The 22,721-nt window shown below is 43.8% G+C and overlaps 1 protein-coding gene across 1 annotated transcript; it reads left to right on the top strand.

The window, feature by feature from the left end:
• Positions 1 to 782: 782 nt before the first annotated feature.
• LOC125531981 lies at positions 783 to 22,219 on the top strand. Its single transcript, XM_048696169.1, has 3 exons — positions 783 to 862; positions 18,177 to 21,532; positions 21,689 to 22,219. The coding sequence occupies exons 2-3, from the start codon at positions 18,210 to 18,212 to the stop codon at positions 21,975 to 21,977; spliced, it is 3,612 nt and encodes a 1,203-aa protein (XP_048552126.1). The 5' UTR covers positions 783 to 862; positions 18,177 to 18,209; the 3' UTR covers positions 21,978 to 22,219.
• The last annotated feature ends 502 nt before the right edge of the window (positions 22,220 to 22,721 follow it).

The raw sequence follows: 22,721 nt of genomic DNA, 5'->3' as shown, positions 1-22,721 counted from the left end.
AGTCAATTTTAAAGGAACTAGGTATGAAAAGCACTAGAGCTCCATGTTTATGGTGTGATAAGCTAGGTGCTACCTATTTATCAGCAAATCCAGTCTTTCATGCTAGAACTAAACACATTGAGATAGATTTTCACTTTGTTCGAGAAAGAGTTGCAAGTAAACTTTTAGATATTCGGTTTATTCACTCTCAAGACCAAGTTGCGGATGGTTTCACGAAAGCTCTACCCACAAGAAGTTTTGAAGACTACAAGCATAATCTCAACTTGATGAAGTTGTGATTAAAGGAGGGTGTCAAACATGATGATATTGTTGCGTGCGTATACATGGCGTGTACAGGAAGGAAGATCAACACCGTTGGAGGAGCAGTTAGTTAGCCAAGTCTTTTGTAATCTTTATCTCCTCTTATCTCTAGTTTTCTTCCTTTGCAAGATGTATCCCTCTCAACAATCTGTACGCGTATCTGGGCTCGCAACCCATCTATTAACACACAACACGTCGGTCAGGATAGACAAGACGTTTACCGCAGGTCGCACATGATCCTCCGGTCCCCCAAGGATAATGCATCTGTTTTTTATAGTGCCATGGCGGAACTAGTGCCGTACTTGCCAGCTTCGACAGAAAAACAAATTAGCACATGATTGAGAAGGCTTGGTCAAGGTGAGCTTGTTCTTCAGCTTGCCACCAATTATTCAATTCGATCATCATACAATGGCATATTTAACTGTATAAATGATATCATCTCCGTAAAATAGCGTCCTCCTCCTCCCCGTTCATCCCCAAGATAGACAGACACCACCTTCATAGCCGCCGACGCTCCCCTGCCTGCGGACATCGCCCATGAAGAACTAGCAACAGGTTCCAGGTACAAACTGCTCAACGTTTACACTCTAGTTATATACAGATAGTTTTTTCTTTTACTACTCTTGCGCGTCTGTGTGTGTGCCTTGCGTGATTGCTACATTGCGTACTTTTTCCTTTGGGTCGCCTCAGTTTCGAAAGTAGCCTTACAGGCTCAAGCCTCAATTTTAGTAAGTCGCAACAAAGATGAGATTAGTTGAAATTTGGTAGATCCAGTAGCCATGGCGTACTCCCAGAATCGATACAAAAGCTTGTCGACATAAACTGAAACTGCTAATTAAGGAAATATCTACTTCGAGCAACACGATAATTAACCACACAAAACATCCACACCTCAGTTCCTGTTGTGAACCATTTCCAGGCAAGATTTTGGCACCCATCGTGGTTGGGATGTTTGCTGCTTTTTTACGTTGCTGACGGGCATAGGAAACTAGAAAATAAACAACGGTCATTGCTGTGAACACCTACCTTTATAATCATTTTCTCTCAAATTTCTCCTATATGTGTGTGTACACTATATTTGAACTTCAATTCTGCATAGAGATAAACCAAACCTTTCATGGTTCAACATCACACACTTCAACAACATTGCAATCCACAATTTCAAATTTAGAATTTGAAAATTAAACATAGTATATAGATAGGGGCAAGAATACACGACATAGCATAGACCTAGACCTAGATACTAACAAGATGAAGGAAGGGGGACGACGTAGCACTAGCCTTTCATATTGATGGTTTTACTGAGCGAGTGTCTTCACGGATCTGCTAGAATTGCTCTAATCTCCCTAAAAAGTTGAGGATTTTAGAGCCATAAACCAGCTGCTGACTTGTTGTGCATCTGTTTCCACCTGCACAATGATCATAGCCTTAGGATACTGTATCCGGCATAGCTTTAGAGGTTCTCCTCGGTTTCAGTCTGAGTGGTATCATGAACTGGATTCTGTAGGACCTGGTCTACAGCCGATCTGCCGTCCCACGTTCATGTCTCGTAAAGCTGCAGCATTAGTTTGCATCGTATGATATGTTCTATAAAGCGATGGAATAAGGCATGTCACGTTCTCGTTCAGTTTGGCAGCTTGTCGAGTATTTTTCTTCTTTTTGATGAAAGGGATATTTTTTTTCTCGAATACGCGCGAGTGTGCGTACTATATATATTACGAGAGAAGCGGGGGTGAAGAGCCCCTCAACGTTGGCATTTACATTTACAATAATACAACCCCAAGTCCACCTCCACCACTAGAACACATGCTAACTACTCATGTTCATTCCCACGGAGAGACTGCCGAGGATGCGTCAATGTCACCCTTTAGTAGACCCCGCGCCCTTCCACGCCCTCCCCTTATCCTCTAGCCGACTAACTACATAACGGGTCGAGGGGGTAGCACCGTCGAAAACAATTCCGTTCCGATTCTTCTAAGAATCATAACCACTCTAGTGGCCTTCTTCTGAAGTGTACTTCGGCCCTTATCTATGGACCATTCCCTAATCGAGGATCCGTCGGTGGGTGTTAGAAGAGAGAGAGGGATTTGGTGGAATAGTTTGTTGTATTGCTTGCGTCTCGTGGGCATATATATAGGAGTACAATGATCGACTTGGAGTACAAGACAAGCCAGAACAAATCCTAGTCTATCTCGTCTTTCCTAATAATCAATATACTCAACATCCCCCCGCAGTCACAACTGTAGCGACACAGACTGGAGAAGAATTCGAAGGCAAGCTGACGGACACCCCCCCAGAGTCGTAACGGTCGACGCATCGCGAAAGTCATGGCTGGAGTGGAAACCGACAAGGTTGCTCAAGCAAGGCGGTAGCCCTTTGTGCCATTTATCAAAGTAGCCAAGAGCGTAGGGTGGTGTAGGCGTGGTCGAGTTAGCCGTACGAAGAATGCCGTGGTCGATGTCGAGTCGGGGTAGCCGGTGTCGAGGAAGTCGTCGTGGAGCCGCGGGCGCAATGAGGCGACGAGTTAGTAGAACTGGAATGATGTCCACATCCACCCAAATTTCGATATTATCTTCGGGATCATCTTCACCACCAACATCGAAGGTTATTTTCATATCCTCCTCAAATCCGTAGGCCTTGTATAGTGATCTCATATTTGAACAGCCAAAATGGGATTCATTTACTCCATTGTAGAGCTTAACCTCAAAAGTGAAACCATGTTTCATCTTGACGTAAGCATTCTTTGTCTCCGTACGCTCCCTATCTTCGAAACCGAGTTTGCCTAAGGCATAAGGTCTTGCGCAGCAGGGGATGCACTAGTCGAATTGCAAAAAACGAAAGTAACACGCTAAAACAAAAACCACAAGTCATATGTTGAATTAAATACTTGACGTCGTTACATACCGTCTCGTATTCGAAGCACTCCTTCAGCGTGAGGGTGAAGCGCCTACCATTTTCCAGGTGAGGTCTATCGCACATACCCCCGTCATTGCAGCAGTAATCAAACTCGAGGATCGCATCGTCGTTAGACATTTCCTGTGGAAGGCAAGCCAAACGTTAAAGTAGCTAGTTGATTAACATACTGACATTTACATGTTATTCCTTAAAAATGCATAGTCTGTGTGGCTAATTTGTATTGCAATATATGTAAATATTTTTGAAGGTTTCAGCACTAATAGTTTCTAATGTTTGACTCTGCCTATGTATGAAACAACAAGCTTTAGAATTCATGTCGGCATGTCCAAAGAGACAACCAAAAGTTCAAGCAGAATTCATGCCTAAATTTATAGTACAAGTGTCATGGGCACTCGAAATATCATACTTTATACCACAAGTCACGCCGAAATTTTGGCATAACCTTTGCTAAAAAGAAGACATATCGAGCGTCTGAAATTTTTCAGGACGGAAATGAATCAACATTCCGACAAAACATAGGCCACTCGGAGGTGTTCCCTGCAAAATGATACTTCATTTCATCCACTAGCGGGCTAGGTAATATCTTTTGGGGGGGCCAAACATAAATATGGATGTTTGGGGAGCCAAAAAGACTCTACTTTTCCTAATCTTTCTCCCCCAAAACTTTAGCACTTATAGCATGTATACCTATAATTACTGAAGGCATCTACCGCAACATATTATTGAACTCGGTCTAAACGGAAATAATGTAAAAGAATAATAGAATATATATGCGAGGCTATATAGTTAACCTCTAATATGAACAATTTGGGTTTCCTCATTGATGGTTACGTATGTGGCTGCTGCAACTATAATTGTTTTGATGTGTGCCTTCAGAACTATAGAACTAGAAACCACAACTATAATTGAACTCTATATGAATAAATTGAACTCATTAAAGATTATGAACATGCAGTAATAGAAATATATAACTAACCCTAAACATAGTCGAACGTCCATGTGCATGTGCGTGGCTGCTACCGTGGCTGTCCATGTGTGTGGCGACCATGGCTGTGGGTGGCAGGAGGAAAGCTGGAGAGAGAGGCAGGGACGGCGGGGATGGCAGTGTATTACCGAGTGGACGGCGATGGGGCGGATCATCAGTGAAGGCGATGGAGGCAGCGGATGATAACGGAGGTAGAGGACGGAGGATGATGAAGGCTGATAACCCACAAGTATAGGGGATCGTTTGTTGCCTTTTTCGATAAATAAGAGTGTCGAACCCAACGAGTTGCTAAAGGTATAAAAATATTCCCTCAAGTTTTATCGACCACTGATACACCTCTACGTACACTTAATGTTTGCTTTTCCTATAACAAGAATAAAACTAGAAGTGCTTTGTAGGTGTGGATAGGAATGCAAGATAATAAAGAACGTGAAAATAAAAGTTAGGTGATGCTTAGAAAAAGAAACAATTAAGTTTAGTAAAACAAGTGTGGATTAGTGGTGGTAGGATTTGCGGAATTGTCCCTTAGCAATTGATTACGTTACTAGATCGATAGCAAGTTTTTATTTAGGAGAGGCCACTGCTAGTATGTCGTTCCTTACTTGGAATTCTATGCACTTATGATTGGAACTATTAGCAAGCATCCACAACTACTAACGTGCATTAAGGTAAAACCCAACCATAGCATTAAGATATATATTGGCCCCCCTTCAATCATGTATGCATCAATTTCCATGGTAGGCTGAAACTGTTGTCACCCTTGCCTTCCAATCCATAGTCCTATTAACATACAACTAACCCTATGGGTGCAAACATCTCCGATATAGTGTAGTTGGGAGAATTCAAAAAGATAATAGGACTTGGGTGCAATATCAACAATTTCGTTTTAAACATAAGGAACTATAGAAAGTTTATCTCCATAAGCATAATGCAAATTGGCATCTTGGTCACAGGCATAGCAAGAATCAAGTTCATCAAAAAGGGATATTTCAAATGAATCAGTGAGATCATAGCAATTATCACAGCATTCATCCTTTGGTAAGAACGAAGGGACATTAAACAATTTATGAGTTGAAGAGTTACTCTCATTAGAAGGTGGGCACGGGTAGCTAATCCGCTCTTCCTCCTTTTGTTCTTCGCCCTCCTCGTAATGTTTTTCATCCAATGAGCCCATAGTTTCATCAATTTCTTCTTCCATAGACTCCTGCAAAATATTAGTGTCTTCTTGGACAGCGGACAAGTCCTCAATATATGGTTTAATATAAGCATTAGAAGCATAGTTTTCATAGCAATATTTAAGTATGTGAAAAAATTAAGATTTGTAGAGAGTAGCATCATACTTTTCAATCAAAGAAGCGATTTCATAAGCACCCAACAAAACCTTCAATTTGTTCAACATTATAGTAATTATAAACACCTTTAGCATAAGAAGATAAGATTCCAATATCACTAAACTCACATTGGCAGGGAAGGTGTTTCTTACGGTCTTCAAAACAACAAGTAAAATCATATAATTCACATAGATTCCAAGCATAACATTGCATATTATTAATTTGATGCAATGAAATTTTCCCTTTTTGAGATAAACGGTGTCGCACAAAATGAGCATCCTCATCTAATGATGTGCCCTCAACTAAGCTAGTGGGGGTTTCAGCACGAGCACATAGGGATCGAAGATGATCCAAGTAGAAAGCTTCAGTAGTCTGATAGATTTTGGGTGGTTCTTCAACCATTGGTTTAGTAGGTAAAACTAATTTTTTGGTATTTTGAAATTCCCACCCATAACTAAAGATAGAAAACAAGAGCACAAAATAAAAACTATTTAGTGATAAAGCAAACAAGCACACACGAAAATATTCACCCCACGCTATTGCTCCCCGGCAACGGCGCCACAAAAAGGTATTGATAACCCGCAACTATAGGGGCTCGTTTATAGCCTTTTTCGATAAATAAGAGTGTCGAACCCAACGACGGGCTAAAGGTAAAACAAGTATTCCCGCAAGTTCTATCGACCATCGATACAAATCTACGTACACTTAACATTTCCTTTACCTGGAACAAGAATAAAACTAGAAGTACTTTGTAGGTGTGGAAAGGTTTGCAAGATAATAAAGAACGTGAAAATAAAAGTTAGGTGTTGTTTAGATAAAGAAACAATTAAGTTAGTAAAACGAGTGTGTAATCTGTGAGCCACAGGGACTCAGCAATCTCGCACCCTCGCGATCAAGACTATTTAAGCTTATAGGTAAGGCAAGGAAAAAATATGTGGAGCTGCAGCAAGCGACTAGCATATATGGTGGCTATCTTGTTCGCAAAAGAGAGCGAGAAGACGAGGCAAAGCGCGAACGAATAACTAGAGGGCAACCTGTGGCAAGCATTACTCCAACACCGTGTTCACTTCCCGGACTCCGCCGAGAAGAGACCATCACGGTAACTCACACTGTTGATTCATTTTAATTAAGTTAACGTTCAAGTTATCTACAACCGGACATTAACAAATTCTCATCTGCCCATAACCGCGTGCACGGCTTTCGAAAGTTCAAATCCCTGCAGGGGAGTCCCAACTTAGCCCATGACAAGCTCTCATGGTCAACGAAAGAATAGACCTCCTCCCGAGACGTTCCGATCAGACTCGGTATCTCGGTTCTACAAGACACTTCGACAGGTTAACACAAATCCAGCAACACCGCCCGAATGTGCCGACAAATACTGATAGGAGCGGCACATATCTCGTTCTCAGGGCACACTCAGATGAGCTCTCCATACAACTAAAACCAAACCTCGAGTTTCCCAGAGGGGGCGCTGCACAGGACTCTAGTTCGGACCAACACTCAGAGGAGCACTGGCCCGGGGGGGGTTTAAATAAGATGACCCTCGGGCTCCGGAAACCCAAGGGAAAAAGAGGCTAAGTGGAAAATGGTAAAACCAAGGTTGCGCATTGCTGGAAAAGCTTTAATCAAGGCGAACTATCAAGGGGTTCCCATTATAACCTAACCGCGCAAGGAACGCAAAATCCGGGAACATAACACTGATATGACGGAAACTAGGGCAGCAAGAGTGGAACAAAACACTAGGCGAGAGACCGAGCCTTCCACCCTTTACCAAGTATATAGATGCATTAAGATGACAAGATAATATAATGGTATCCCAACAAGTAAATAATGTTCCAACAAGGAATGGTCTCCAATCTTCACCTGCAACTAGCAATGCTATAAGAGGGGCTGAGCAAAGCGGTAACATAGCCAATCAACGGTTTGGTAGGACATGGTGGGTTAGAGGCTGAACATGGCAATTTGGGAGGCTTGAAAGCAAGTGGTAGGCATCGTAGCATTGGCATAGCAAAAGAGCGAGCATCTAGCAAAGCAAAGATAGTAGTGATTTCGAGGGTATGATCATCTTGCCTGCAAAGTTGTCAGAGTTGACTGGATCCTCGAAAGCAAACTCAACGGGCTCCTCGTTAGCGAACTCGTCTCCCGGCTCTACCCAAACAAGACAAACAAGCAACAAGGACACAATCAACCACATGCAAACTCAAACAACATGATGCAAGGATGATATGCTATGCGGAATGCAATGTAGAATGCATATGCAATATTTGACAAGGGATGCATGAACCTGGCCTCAAATTAGAAATCCAAGTGTTCCACTGGAAAGATGAGATGAAATCGCTTGGAAACAATATAAAGAACGCCGGAATCGAAGCTACGGTTTGGAAATGGCAAGCAATTCAAATATGGCCACGTTCTGCGATTAACAGCAAGTAACCATCTAAATGCAACAAGATGAACATGCTACAGCACCCAAACATGGCATCAAAATACATGGCAGGAATCCATTCAAGATGCTTAACAAAAGTCCAGCACTGAGCTTCAGCCAATTCATCCATTAACAGGTTCAAACAAGCATGGCAAAAATGCATATGGTAAATAGATTTCAGACTTAGTGAAATTAACACTTGTCTGGAATTTCAGATCAGATAACACTCTTCGGAGCATGAAAACTATATGCTACAGGACCTGAACATGGCAAAGTAAAGCATGGAATGGAGCTAATCAAAGAGCTTAAGAAAAGTCCCTTAGTGACCTTGAGCCAAAAGGGATTAGAAAATACATTTGCAAGCATGTGAACATGGCAAGAACATAATCAGTTCTCAGACTTAGTGAAAACTGGAGCATGCTGAAACTGATATCAAGTAGGCATGTTTACGAGCTCGATGCACTCACTACAGAGCAAGTCATGACAATCTAAGTATGCACCCGTCAAGAATACACAAAATACAAGCTAGACATGGCAAGAACAATAACATAGCATGCACGGATCAACTACAACATCATCGGCAAAATCGCTAACAAGTAGACAATCTGCCCAGATTCACGAAATGACAAAAGTAGAGCTCAATTGACTCAAGCTAGGATGCTCCATAATTGCAAACAAAAACATGGATGGATAGAGCACTACAAGATTAACAAAACATCCTTACTGATCATCCTCAAAAGAGGCACGGATCACTAGGAAACAACATGAACATATGGCCATATGAGATAAACAAATCAAGGACTTAGTGGAAATGCTAAGTCTCTGAAATCAGCATTAACAAATGCTCCACTTTGCAAGCTCGTGCTAGTCACCACACACATCACAAAAATACATGGGTTGCACCTCTGGAAAGATGGCAAAACACTTAACAAAACATATGTAGAGCTCATGGGCATATCATGCACACAATAATCATGGCAAAAATGACAAATATCTAATTGGAGCAGCAGATCTGACAATTATCTCAAGTAGCACTCTTCTAACAGCATTTCGGGCATCAAGATGAACTCAAATGAAAATGATGCAATGAGATGAAATGATGTACTCTCTGAGATGAACATTTTGATATGCTATATGCCCAAAACGGAGCTACGGATGCGGAGTTATAGCATGAGGAAAAACATAAAAAGTTAGGGTTTCGGGCGAGATTAGGTCAACCGAGATCTAGATCCAGATCCAGCCGGCGCAGATCCCGAGGTTCGTCGTGGAAGAAGAAGGTCGCCGGAGGAGACGGGGCTTGCCGGAGTCGTCGCCGCGGAGCTTGGAGGAGGAGCTCGCCGGGGTCGCCGGGGCCGGCGAGGGACTCGCGGTGGTGGCCGGAGACGGCGTCGGGGAGGGCCCGCGGGGCGGCGCACGGCGAGCCGGAGATGGCGGCGGCGATTGCCGGCGTGAGGAGGCGCGGCGGCCGGCGATGGCGGACGCGGTGGCGTGAGGCAAATCCGCCGAGGCGGGCGCCGGCTCGAGGAAAGGGAAGCGGGCGCAGGCGGCGCTCGGCTCGGGCCGAGGAGGGCCCCTCGCGGGCTTCGGCGGGCCGCAGTGGGAGGCGCCGGCGGAGCGACATGTGGCAGCCTACGAGTGGCGGCGGGCGGCGGCGGAGAGGCGTCCGACGCGGGCGGACATGTCTGGCGCGGCGCGAGGAGGATTTCTAGGGTTAGGGGGAGAAGAGACCCGGGATTTGAGGAGGGGGTTCTATTTATAGGCATAGGAGGAGCTAGGAAGCTCCAAATGGAGTGTGGTTTTTGGCCACGCGATCGTGATCGAACGCTCTAGATGATGGAGAAGGTTTTGGTGGGTTTTGGGCCAACTTGGAGGGGTGTTGGGCTGCAACACACATGAGGCCTTCTCGGTCCCTCGGTTAACCGTTGGAGTATCAAACGAAGTCCAAATGGTACGAAACTTGAGAGGCGGTCTACCGGTAGTAAACCAAGGCCGCTTGGCAAGTCTCGGTCCAATCCGGAAATGTTTAATCCCCACACACGAAAGAAAGGTAGAAATGACCACCGGAGGAGAACGAAGCGCCGAAATGCAAAACGGACAACGGAGAAAATGCTCAAATGCATGAGATGAACACATATGCAAATGCAATGCACATGATGACATGATATGAGATGCATGACAACGAGAACAACACACGGAGACAAAAAAACCCGAACCCGAGAAAATAAAATAACTTAAGGCCGGAAACGGCAAGAGTTGGAATACATATTGGGAAAGTTACATCCGAGGTGTTACAATTAGTGATGGTACGATTTGCAGAATTGTTCCTTACCAATTGATTACGTTACTAGACCGATAACAAGTTTTTATGTGGGAGAGGCAACTGTTAGCATGTCGTCCCTTACTTGATATTCTATGCACTTATGATTTGAACTATTAGCAAGCATCTGCAACTACTAACGTTCATTAAGGTAAAACCCACCCATAGAATTAATATATATATTGGCCCCCCTTCAATCACGTACGCATCAATTTTCTATGGTAGGCTGAAGCTGCTGTCACCCTTGCCCTCCAATGCATAGTCCTATCAAGATACAACTAACCCTATGGTGTGATCCACACGCGCGCTCATAGGATGGGAACCAAAGGACAGCAACATAACCACAAGCAAATTAAACCAACCATAGCAATTCACCAATTACCGGTAGGACAATAAAAATCTACTAAGACATCATAGGATGTCAACATATCATAAAAATATGAAGCATAAAGCACCATGTTCAAGTAGAGGGTAAAACGGGTTGCAGGAGAGTGGACCGCTGAATATAGATGGGGGAAGGTGATGGAGATGTTGGTGAAGATGACGGAGTTGTTGGAGTAGATCACCATCACACGATGATTGCCCCGGCGGCGTTCCGACGCCACCGGGAGAGAGGGTGAGAGAGCCCCCCTCCTTATTCTTCTTCCTTGGCCTCCCCCCTAGATGGGAGGAGAGTTCACCCTTTGGTCCATGGCCTCCATGGCGGTGGAGGGGCGAGAGTCCCTCCGAGATTGGATCTCCCTCTTTTTTCTCTTCTGTTTCACGCTCCCCAGATCTAGTGCGGGTTGTAACCATGACATCGCCCCCCTAATGAAATACATCGTGACGCAGCTCACCCATGTATCCAGACTCAAGGAACACACGCGAAAATATGATTCACACTTCAGACACCATGCGCGCGGTCCATCCCCGTCAAATAGAGGGAATTCCAGATGCGGTGGCATGGGGTAGCGAGAAAAACCAAAACCACGCTTCCCCATGAATGAACTCTCTCCAAATTGTGGATGGGAATCGAACCCACCCATGATCGGAGGAGCCTGCGGGGATTGGTGCCCTGGTGACATCCCCCGGTGATCTCTAGTCCTGCCGTGGCCAACTGCCACGTGGTTGTCGCCACCATATGTTCACGGCCCCTTTGTCGGCCGCACGAGGCTCGCCTCCGTCACATGAGGGATCAGGGGCGACAAATCCAGTAGCCAGAGTGGTAGTGGTCGGGTAGTGGATGTTGCGGGAGTGGAGCTACCGGCGCACCTTCTGTGCTCTTGCCCTTGTCCTGCAGCAGCGCCCACAGATCGCCCACCTCCGCGCGGAGCTCGTCAACCGACCACTCGATCGCCGGCTTCCACCCCTAGAAATCGAGTACCACAGGGTGAATTTCGTCGATCTTTGTCGACATCGCCAAGATGGCCGTCGTCAGGTCCGCCATGGCCTTGATCTGCTCCTCCATCGTGGCCGCCTTGCCGAGCCTCGTCTGGATAATCGAAAGAAATTGACCAGCCAACTTGTGCCAACGAGACGGCAGTGGTGGGGAAAAGGCTCTGATTACGAACTGTTACGCTCTGGGTTCGATCTTGGTACAAGAGGGTTCGATTACACGAATTTTGATAGGTAGCTAGGGTTCTAATTAAGCCAAAGGGGAAAGGGGAATCGAGAAAGAGATAGCCGCCGCTAGAATCGTCTCGTTTCTGCCTCCTCCAATGCTCCCGCCTCCTTATTAAGGTTTTTTTTGAGTTGAGCCTCCTGCTTAAGTACTGGCTAGGTGGTCCTCTGGTGGGGTGGGAAGCGGCTGCTGGGCCTCCGGTCGCGCGTTGGTGCGCCTTGGGCCGCCTCCTCCTGTGTCACGTGCCAGGCGGCACACACGACCCACCACCACAAAGTTTAGCTCTGGCGGGCGCTACTAACTAGCCGCCACATACCTTTCTGCATTTTTTATTCAAAATAGCGCACACCTCATCTTTTTACATGATTTCAACATTAAAATTTGCTATGAATAATACACACCATTCGAAGCCCTGTGCTAAAATTTGAGCACTTTTTTAGTTGGTTTGCTATTTTCGAAGTATTAACTAATTTTCTAGCCACTAAAAAGAGCAGAACACAATTCCATTAAACATACCATGCACAGGAGCTCCGAAAGGGATGAAACATGACATGGTGTCTTCATGGACCAGTGTACAGTGTGGTAAAAATTTAAGAGTGTTACAGTAAAAATTTGATGCACTTCGTGTACGAACTGGCGAAGTATCAACCTTTGGAATGGAAATCACCGCCTGCCATGCACAAATTAATTTCTATACACCAATTCAACTTCAATCTTTTTGCATGATTGATACACACTATTGAAAGCCACGTGCTCAAATTTGAGCATTTTTTATTTGATTTGCTATTTTCGAAGCATTAACTGATTTACCGGTCACTAAAAAGGTCTAACGCAATTCCATTCAGCATACCGTGCAAACAAGCTCTGAAATAGATGAACTTGGCATTCAGCAGTACGAAAAAAATTGACGCACTTCATATGCAAACTGGCCACTCTCTAGCAAAGTATCACCATTCGAAAGGAAACTGCCGCGTGCCACCCAAAAAATATTTTTTTACTTGATTTCAACTTAAAACTAGTTCTATGAATAATACATACCATTACCCCCATTCTAAAGTTAAAGCAATTTTTGAGTTAGTTTGCTATTTTCGAAGCATTAACTGATTTACCGGCCAGTAAAAAGAGCATGACACAATTTGGTTGAACGTATCATGCAAAGGAGCTCCGAAAGGATGAAGCTTGGCATGGTGTCTTCATAGGACCCTTGTAGGTGTGGTAAAAATTTGATAGTGTTGCGGAAAAAACATGATGCACTTCATGTACGAATTGAACACTCTCCGGTGAAATGTCAACTTTTTGAACGAAAACTGCCGCCCGCCACACAAAAAATGAATTGCTGCATGCCACACAAAAATTAATTTTTATACATCATTTGAAATTCATTATTTTTACATGATTAATAAACACTATTGAAAGCCCATGCTCAAATTTGAGCACTTTTTGAGTTGGTTTGCTATTTTTGAGGTATTAATTTATATACCGGACACTAAAAAGATCAAAATGCAACTCCGTTCAACATGCAGTGCAAACGAGCTTTGAAATGGATGAAACTTGGCATGGTGTCTTCATAGGACCCTTGCTGGGTGTGGTAAAAATTTGAGAGCGTTGCGGCAAAAACTTGATGCACTTCATGTATAAATTGAACACTCTCGGACGAAGTATCAGCCTTTCTAACGGAAACCGCTGCTTGCCACACACAAATTAATTTTATACATTATTTCAACTTCAAACTTTTTCCATGATTAATATACACGATTAGAAGCCCCATGCTAAAATTTGAGATTACTCTGGGTTTAGTAAATTTGTTTTTTCAAGAATTTTCGGACTTTAGATCAAACCGCCCGCCAGTGCAAACTTTTGGAATTTTTATTTTGGCTTTTTGGCTCGGGTTGCCGGAATATCGTTTTGGTGGGCCTATTTTTCGTCGACTGGTGCATGAAAAACCAGTGGTGCTCTCTTCTTAGGTCCCATGTTTTCATCTGTCCCGCGGACGAATTTGTTAGAGTTTACGAGTGGCGGATAGTAATGTTGGCCCGTCACTGCTGTGCAAAAAGCAGTGGTGGGAAATTACATTTACCCGTCATTACTACTTTTCAAAAAAAAAAGTGGGGGTTTCGTGACCATTGCCCGCTACTAATTTGAGCCAATTTATAAGCCTTTTTCGAGTAGTGCACATGGCAGGGACTCGCGATCAGGCCATAGGTTGCGAAAGGAAGCCACGTGGAGGCCTAGTATCCCCCTGCGGCCATTGGGAACCTCTGGTACAGAAATAATCCTCGATTTGTTTGTCCCTGAAAAATTGATTTCTCTATTGCATCAAAAACAATGGAAAACAACAACTTGGCTTTGACACTGCATTAATATGGTAATCCAATAAAAATAATATAAAAGGTGATAAGAGTATGTGTAAATGATATAAATGTAGCATGAACATAACAAAATTATAGATACATTTGAGACGTATCAGAGGGTAGACGTCAGTGATGAAATTTGGTCCCTTCTGGATCTGATTTCTAGTCAGCATAGCCCGTTCTTGGCACGCCATGTTCATCATAGTGGCAGTAATCTCAAAGTTGTGTGGCGCATATCCCGTACGGAAGGGGATTTATACATGGTGATCACCCAAGTTCAGGCTCTCACTACGTGGTAAACCCCTACTCATGCTTGAATGTATTGATGGAGGTAAGCAGTATGAGAGCTATATTATGGCGTACAATTGTGAGATCGCAAGGATCATGTAGGTGTGTCGAGATTAGATGATCTATGATCTAGCCCTAGCCTTGCTTAAATATGGGAACAAAGCTAGGGTTTACAAGGATCTTGGTCAGTTGCCGCCGAACAGGATCCTCCAAGATTCCTAGGGTACTCACCAAATACATGCGCCTCCTACCTCTTGGGCGGAGTTCAGGTCGCCTAGGGTACCCTGTGTACATGGCACTGTCATGATCCCTTTTGTGCTTCTAAAGAAGACAACATGTAGGGCGGGATGCTAGTGCGAGAAGAATTGACGAGTCGTCAGTAGTTGATAGATGTTTCCATTGCCAATGACTAACTCTTTTTTTCATCTTCTCAATAGAAGGGGCCCAATCTTTTATGCTTATTCTTTTGTGGTCAATCGGGATGTCTAAATACTTGCTAGGAAACCATCCCCCTTTACAAGGCACAATCTCCTAAAACAACTGTGCCTTCTCTTACGAATGCCCCATATAGAAGACCTCTCTTTTATGGAAGTTAATTTTCAATCTAGAGGATCGCTCAAAGAGACAAGGTCTCACCTCACCAGTAGCCTTTATCCTTATAACTTCATTTCTCAAATGATAGATAAGTCATTTACAAGCATATGCGAAATAGAGTTGGGTGGGGTACACTCCCAGATGGAAATGGATCTAGAACTAAAACAAAGCTTAGCTAAATAGTCTGCTATCTCGTTTGCCTTGTGAAAGCAATGCTCGCAAGAAACTTTCCCAAAGTCACTAGCCAGGGCATGACTTCCATGTGACTCACTCAACTTCTCTAGTCTATCACATTTAGCAAATAATTTTTTTCTTTTGTCTCATGTATTCAACCTCAATGTTTCTATGCCATCCAAATTTTCACCTAAGAGATCTCATCTTGTTCTGCCACTGATCTAGGTAGGTGGCACGAGCATATTGATGTTTTTTTAACATAGTACATAAAGCGCTCACACTGATCTAGGTAGGTGGCACGAGCATATTGATGTTTTTTTTAACACAGTACATAAAGCGCTCATACATACGAGCATATACTCACCCCTATGAACACACACACGCACACCCTACCCCTATGAGCACCTTCGACGGGAACGTATCCTCCCACTGAAAGCGCACCGCCGGAAATCCTGAAATAAATCCAGGAAATAATGTGAGCACCAGGACTTGAACTCTGGTGGGCTGGAAATACCACTGTCCCTCTAACCATCCAACCACGGGTTGGTTCGCGAGCATATTGATGTTGCCACACTGCTACAGATGTTCCTGATTCTTATGTTCCATCAAAAATCCCGTTGGGCCCCAAAGTGGGGGTTTGTAGTAAGCGAAGAATCCTCCCTTGGTGAGAACCAAGGTTATCAATCCACAGGTTCTCCTAGATTAGCCCTGCACTTAACTAAGAAATTTTTATCTTTGTCCCAATTTGCTAGTGAAGGTTTCAACCTCGGGAGCTTTGCTAGTTACAAGGATTAGCATATCATGTATTGGAAAGAATTTTGTATGCAAAAGTAAAAAGATTTCAGAATATTAAAGAACATAAAACGTTTAAACAGAGTTGTGTTTCAGAATATTAAAGGAGGACTACTGGCACATGGCCATCGAAGCAGCAAAGTTTGTGAAGAAGGCTCCGGCAGCAATTTCCTGCTTCGACAGAGTTCGGGAAAGACCTTCTAGACTGGATTGTCTCAGATCTCAATGAAGCGATGACAGAAAAAAGTAGTGATAAATGTCTCCGTGGGTTTCATAATAAGTATATAAAGGCAGCAGGACAAAAAAAAAGACGGAGAGGGTGGATAGGGGGCATACACGTCCTAGCCCTGGGGCGTTGGGGTGGGAGTGCGGGGCCCACAAAACCCCTCTCTGGCCCACTCTCCAAGGTGTCGTGATGTGAATATGTGCAAAGTATATTTTTCCTATTTTTTTGTCCCTGGAAAATACCATTTCTTGATGCACAAAAAGGGCAAAAAATAGCTAACACTTGGTACTGAATTAATATGGGCTATTACTGGCTTTAGAGGTTGTTTTAAGGTTGAAAAGCACGGGTATTTGGTCCTCAGGGCTCAGTTTTTGGGGCATTACTAGAGATGCTCTTAGGTTATAGTTCTCCTTACCCCATTATTGCTCCATGGACTTTGTTCATGGTCTTGTTTTTGCTTGTTTTTAAACGTTGGCATTATTACACTAACCACTTATAGGCTATAGCCCATACTCATTACAAAGTTTATTGCAGTCACAGAAAAGATATTCTATCCAAAAAGTGTGGCATGCCACATGAATGGTGCTTACCAAGGTTTTGGGTACCGGGCGGAAAATTTGGATACCGCCCGGTATCCACGTTTCTCGCTACCCCCCGAGAAAACTGCTTACCGAGCAAAAAAAATCGATTTTTTTTAAATTTTTTTGAATTTGAACGGCTATAGTGAAGTGAAGTATGCAGAAATTTACCACCAGACCAATGTATGGCAGAAACTCTTCTAAATCAACAAGGTGTGGTAAATATGGAGCTCGCTTCCTCGCACACACTGGTAGGTCGCTAGTTCGACACCCTGTACTCCCACCATTTCTTTTTTTTGCTAAACCAACTCATAAATAAAATATAAAAACACAGTAGGAGAATCGAACCACGACCTCATACACGTTGAGGACGGACAGGGAAAACCTGCCACTGCACCAACAACGACTTTGTGAACTTCTTGAGCTCCGAACTAATATATTCCTAGCTTAGAAAATTTTGAATTCAAATTATGTTTCAAAAATTCGAGCGGCTTTTCCTCGGAATTTTGCGGTTACCGCGGTATCCGCGTTTCTCGCCCACCTTCAGAATTTTGTTGGATTTGGTAGCCAAAATGCTGGCACCTACTCCCTCTGTCCCGGTTTATTAGACCCCCCTCGTATTCTATATCAAACTTTGACCATAAATTTAACTAATAATATAAAAGTTTTATGTTAAATAATATCATTTGAAACTTCTTTTAAATATGAATCTAGTGATATACATTTTTATGATATTTAATATATTTTTTCTAGTAAAATTTATGATTAAAATTTGACTCAAAATACAAGGGGACTTATAAACCTGCTACTTGCGCGCCGCTAAAACCGAGACGTATACATTTTGTCAAATCACTCTAGCCTCTTGGTTCCAAGCTCCACTACCTCATGCTCTCGTTGTAGTAACTCCAATTATATGTGGTAACAATCATACTGTTGATTTCGTATTGAAAATGAGTTTTCAATGGTATAATTTTTGTGTCACAACAATATATATTATTGATCTAATTTATGGTTAAAGTTGAATTTTGAAAAACTTGTGCTACTTATTCGTTGGAATGGAAGGAGTAAGAGCAACACTTACATACTGGAGCGTACTTTTTTACTGTAAAAATAGTATCATTCCGAATCAGCCAAATTGATCAAAACAGTGCCGCAACTTCTACAAAATTTAGAGAACAATGTGATTTGTCCAACCCCCATAGGCGCATACTCCATTCTTTCTAACACCACATTTGTTCAAAGTCCTTTTTTTTAAGATTTTTATTTATAGTGAATATCTCTGATGAAAGGGCCTTGCAGGATAGGAACCAACACAAGCAAGCTAAGAAAACGATGGGCATCCAAGACATCCGCGATGGTGTGGCATCCTTCTTCGTCATGCTGAATAAGGAGACATACATCCTGTTTCGGATTGAGATTCTTGTAGTCCTGGTCACACTCTTGTTCTTTGTGATGTTCATCATGGATGTCTTTCGTCACAACATCCACAACACAAAGATGGCAACTATCTTTAGCATCTTGGATGCCGTCTCTGACTCCATTGTCGTATACCTGCTGGGGGCCATGCAAACAGCAAAGTTCAAGAATCGACTGTTGAATCAGCTGTTCCCAGTTTGGGGCCTTGTGCTTGTTAGTTTCCGTTACAACATCGATTTCATCTCTGGATATGGTGTTCATGACCAACATGGGCGACGGTTCATAGAGTGGAGGAACGTGGTGAAACTTCTGGGATCAGCCTTCTTGAACTTGTCGAGCGACTCAAGGTTTGCAGTTCCACTATGGTCGCTTTTGGCTCTGCAGATACTGAAGAGCGGGTACAGATTCTATGTGCATAGTCTGACAGTCAAATCTGTCTGGCATGGCAAGAGTTCAGAGGTCGTTACAGAGCACATGCGTGCCGGCCCTCACAGTAGCAACTGGAAACCTGAGGAGTGCAACCCAGAGAATATGGCAGGATACAAATACTTGGTCTATGGAGAAACCAAACAGAGCATCAAATTCAAGAAGCCTCAGTATGTCATGTATATCGATACTGCCCAGAATGGTCGTCGTCCGCGTCCAGGGAGATCAACACTGATCACCCTAGACAAGATCTGGGGATGTTACAGGCATCTGTTAGACCAGGACAGCAATGAGGGGAATGATCAAAAGGATCTCTCTCTGGCCTTCGCCTTGTCTAGATTGCTTCGGTGCAGGCTAGAGGATGTGACACTGCAACAAAAAATCTTCCACATTAACCGAAAGCTAGTTAAGAATAAGATCCTTGAGGAGCAGAACGCTAGCCGTGCCTTCAGGATCATGGAGCTGCAACTCTCTTTCGTAAACGACTACTTCAACACCCGCTACCCTATGGTGTTTTGGTGTGGGTTCCTTTCTCTCTTCTCAAATTTGCTTCTCTCCACAGTGACCTTCGGTGTTGTCTGCTGGCTTGCTGTGGATATCCATAAGGTCTATAAGCCCCCAAAGAATGATCGGGCTCGAGTGGTGCGTGGGGTCAATGTTGACATGATCATCACCTGGGTATTCATGATTTTTATGCTGTTCAAAGAGATCTGGGAGATGGTCAGCTACTTGGTCTCAAACTGGACTAGATTACTCCTTGTGTGCATGTATGCACAACGGAAGGAAGAGCGCACTAGAAACAGATGCATGGAAGGCACAATATCATCCTTTTTCAAATCCATGATAACTAGTAAGCTGTGGCATGGACATATTGACCAGTATGTGTTTCTGGAGTCATACGATAACAAACCAAGAATTTGGAATTTTCTCCACTACATAACCATAGGATTGTCACCAAAGAAGGACGATGGAGCAATACTCCACAGCGCCATTGATGTGCCAGAATGTGTCACACTGGCAGCATTGGAGAAGCTCCGCATGAGCCTAGAGAAGCTAAGCTCTCCTGGCATCGTAAGTGATCAGCCAGATAATCCTAACAGAAATCAAGAAGAGACCATCATTAGGGGTCGTTCTCTGTCCAAGGCCATCATATCGCTGTCTGGTGCAGACTGTGACCGAAGGAAGGGGTATCGTTGGGCCTGCTACGACCTGCCCACGTGCTCCCATGTAATTCTTGTGTGGCACATTGCAACCAGCCTCTGTGAGATGGAGCTTGCTCAGCGCCATGAAGTTGATTTAAGCAAACATGGGTTCCTGAACTTCATCTTGTCGTACTTCACAAGTTGCTGCTCATCGAAACCATACCTCCTCGATGTGGACAACAAGACAAAGGAAAAGAAGAAAGTAACAGGGAAGTTGCCTGATGAGCTCCATGAAATGTACATCACTGCGAATAGCTTGTCTCGGTACTGTGCATATTTGCTAGTTTCAAAGCCTGACGTGATCCCCGACAGCTTTAATGTACCCAAGATGGTCTTACAAGAAACTGTGACACGATCCCGTGATGATATTCTTAAGAACTGTGACTCCTTAAAGAGCAGGTATGACAAATTGATGGAAGAAGCAGAAAAGGCCACCAAAGATGTTGACGACGTCATGAAAAAGGAAGATGTTGTGCGACTAGGTGCAATGCTGGGAAAACAACTAATTGGTGAGTCTCAAAAAGATTGCTGGGAGATCTTGTCCGGGGTATGGGCAGATTTACTAGTACACATTGCCCCCACTTGGAATGCAGAGGTACACAAGAAGTGCCTCGAGTCAGGAGGGGAATTCATAACCTATTTCTGGGCATTGCTATGGCATTGTGGAATTGAGAAGAGCAACTTATGGCCAGTGGAAGGTCTATATGACATTGTGGTGGTCAGAGGGATGTGGAATGGTGGGAACACATGTTACTTCAATGCAGTGTTGCAGAGTCTCCTTGCAGTTGATAAGTTGCGCGCAAGGATGTTAGGACATGATGCTTTGACAGGGGACCTTGGTCAGGAACTGCAGAAGCTTTTCAGAATGACAACCAATACCAGTGGTGCTGAAGGTGTGCTGATGCCAGACAAATTCTTCTCATATATGTGCAAAATGAAATCAGATTTCAAACTTGGCGTGATGGAAGATAGCAATAACATGCTTGGTTCCTTGCTAGATGGGTTGAACAATGAGGAACATACAATGGTTGAGTCACTCTTCTACAGCGAGGTCGCTAAACATGTCTCTAGCAAAGAGTGTGAGCACACATCAGTTACCAGTGGTGGCGAGTACCTTGATCTCAGTTTGGCAATACCACCAAAGAGGCCTGCATCAATCGAGGACTGCTTGGACTTCTATGCCACAGGGGAGATCGAGGATTGGCACTGTATGCACTGTTCAGCTGCTGCTGCTTCTGGAAATGCATCTTTGAACCAAGAAGATACATCAGACTATGATGGCCAACCTGAACAGTCGGAGAACAAAACGTATGAAAAGGGAGAATCCAGCCATCAAACTGACAAACAAACAAGAACACCGAATCAGAACAACGGAAAGCTACCTATGCTTGATAGCAACTCAAATCAAATGGAAGAGAGCCATAGAAAACAGAAAGAGGAAGAGAAGATATACAGAGCTGCAACAGTGCAATATCGCATTACCAAGGCGGCACCCATACTAACCATCCAGCTGAAGAGATTCGACTATTCCCACACGGATAAAGCAGACAAGTTGGAAGAACATGTGAGCTTTCAGGATACTCTTGATATGACAAAGTTCATGGACCCTGGGTATGCCACTAAACACTTTTAGTCAGTTTAATATAGCTAAATTTTAGCCTCTTGAAATATCAGATCTCTTATGATCTCAGTGGGCATAACAGCGTTGATGGTTCCAATTTCAAGAAAAAAATTCTGGCAACGAAATTATTTTCCTCTGATTTTCAGACATGTGGAGGATGTTGAGTACAAATATCGCCTGGTTGCCGTCATTGTACACCGTGGGCCAAAGTTGCGTGAAGGACACAATTTTGCTTATGTGAGAGCCAGCCAAATTGGAGGCCAGCAGCAGGAGAGCAGCGGCACTCCCTCTTGGTTTTGCGCAAACGACGAGAGCATCACACAGGTATCGCTTCAACAGGTACTTGAGTGTCAGGCCTACATGCTTTTCTATGAAAGGGTTGAACTGCCGAAGGCCGAGCCAGTTGTAGAAGAACATCTGCCAACGGACCACTGATCACGAAATGATGGGCAGGGTGACAGATGATCGAGAAGGGGAAATGTTTGAGGATTATTTGTTTTTGTTGTTTCATTCGGCAATCAGCACAGTTTGATTTATTTGTGGGGTGCTCTCATTTTGGAAGGGCTTAGAGTTTGGATTGAAAGCAAGCGTGAGGCGTTGCTTTGAATTTTATTTTCGGTTTTCAGTTTGGTTGTAAGAAATAACTTTATACATTTGCAAACTGTGTGTTCCATTTATTGTTTCGACCGCTTTTTTTTTTTCCTACGTTGTTCCTCACCCTCCGGTTGCATACCAAACCAAACCATCTATATACAGTACTAACTGGGGGTAAATCAGTTGTTGTTGGGTTCGCACTCTGAGAGAACTTCCCACCTATACGCAATGTAGTTCCATGAGGTGCAAAAGTCAAGATTCAGATGCATTACTGTATTCTTTGACAAGCACATTTTTGCTTCCTGAGATGGGGTGCGGTTCACTACTGAATACCGGCAGACTGTGTTCCGCACCTGCAATTGCAAGCAAAACCAGCTATCTACATTTACTAATTGGAGGTAATAAAGCAGTTGCAGTTGAGGTCGCTGAAAACGAAGAGCGAAATACTCAAAATTGGTGATAAACATAAACTGAAGCATTGACGACGCATACCAAACAGCAGAGCTAATGAACCAGGGTCGCATTCCTCTTGGAGGCCTAGAACCGAGCAAATCCTCCGCCTGACGGAGTGCGCGCTGGGATCCT

The sequence above is a fragment of the Triticum urartu genome, chromosome 1 (genome assembly GCF_003073215.2).
Source record: "Triticum urartu cultivar G1812 chromosome 1, Tu2.1, whole genome shotgun sequence".
NCBI classification, from domain to species: domain Eukaryota; kingdom Viridiplantae; phylum Streptophyta; class Magnoliopsida; order Poales; family Poaceae; genus Triticum; species Triticum urartu.
The sequence above is the reverse complement of the archived record's forward strand: the minus strand, read 5'-3'. Positions and strand labels throughout refer to the sequence as shown.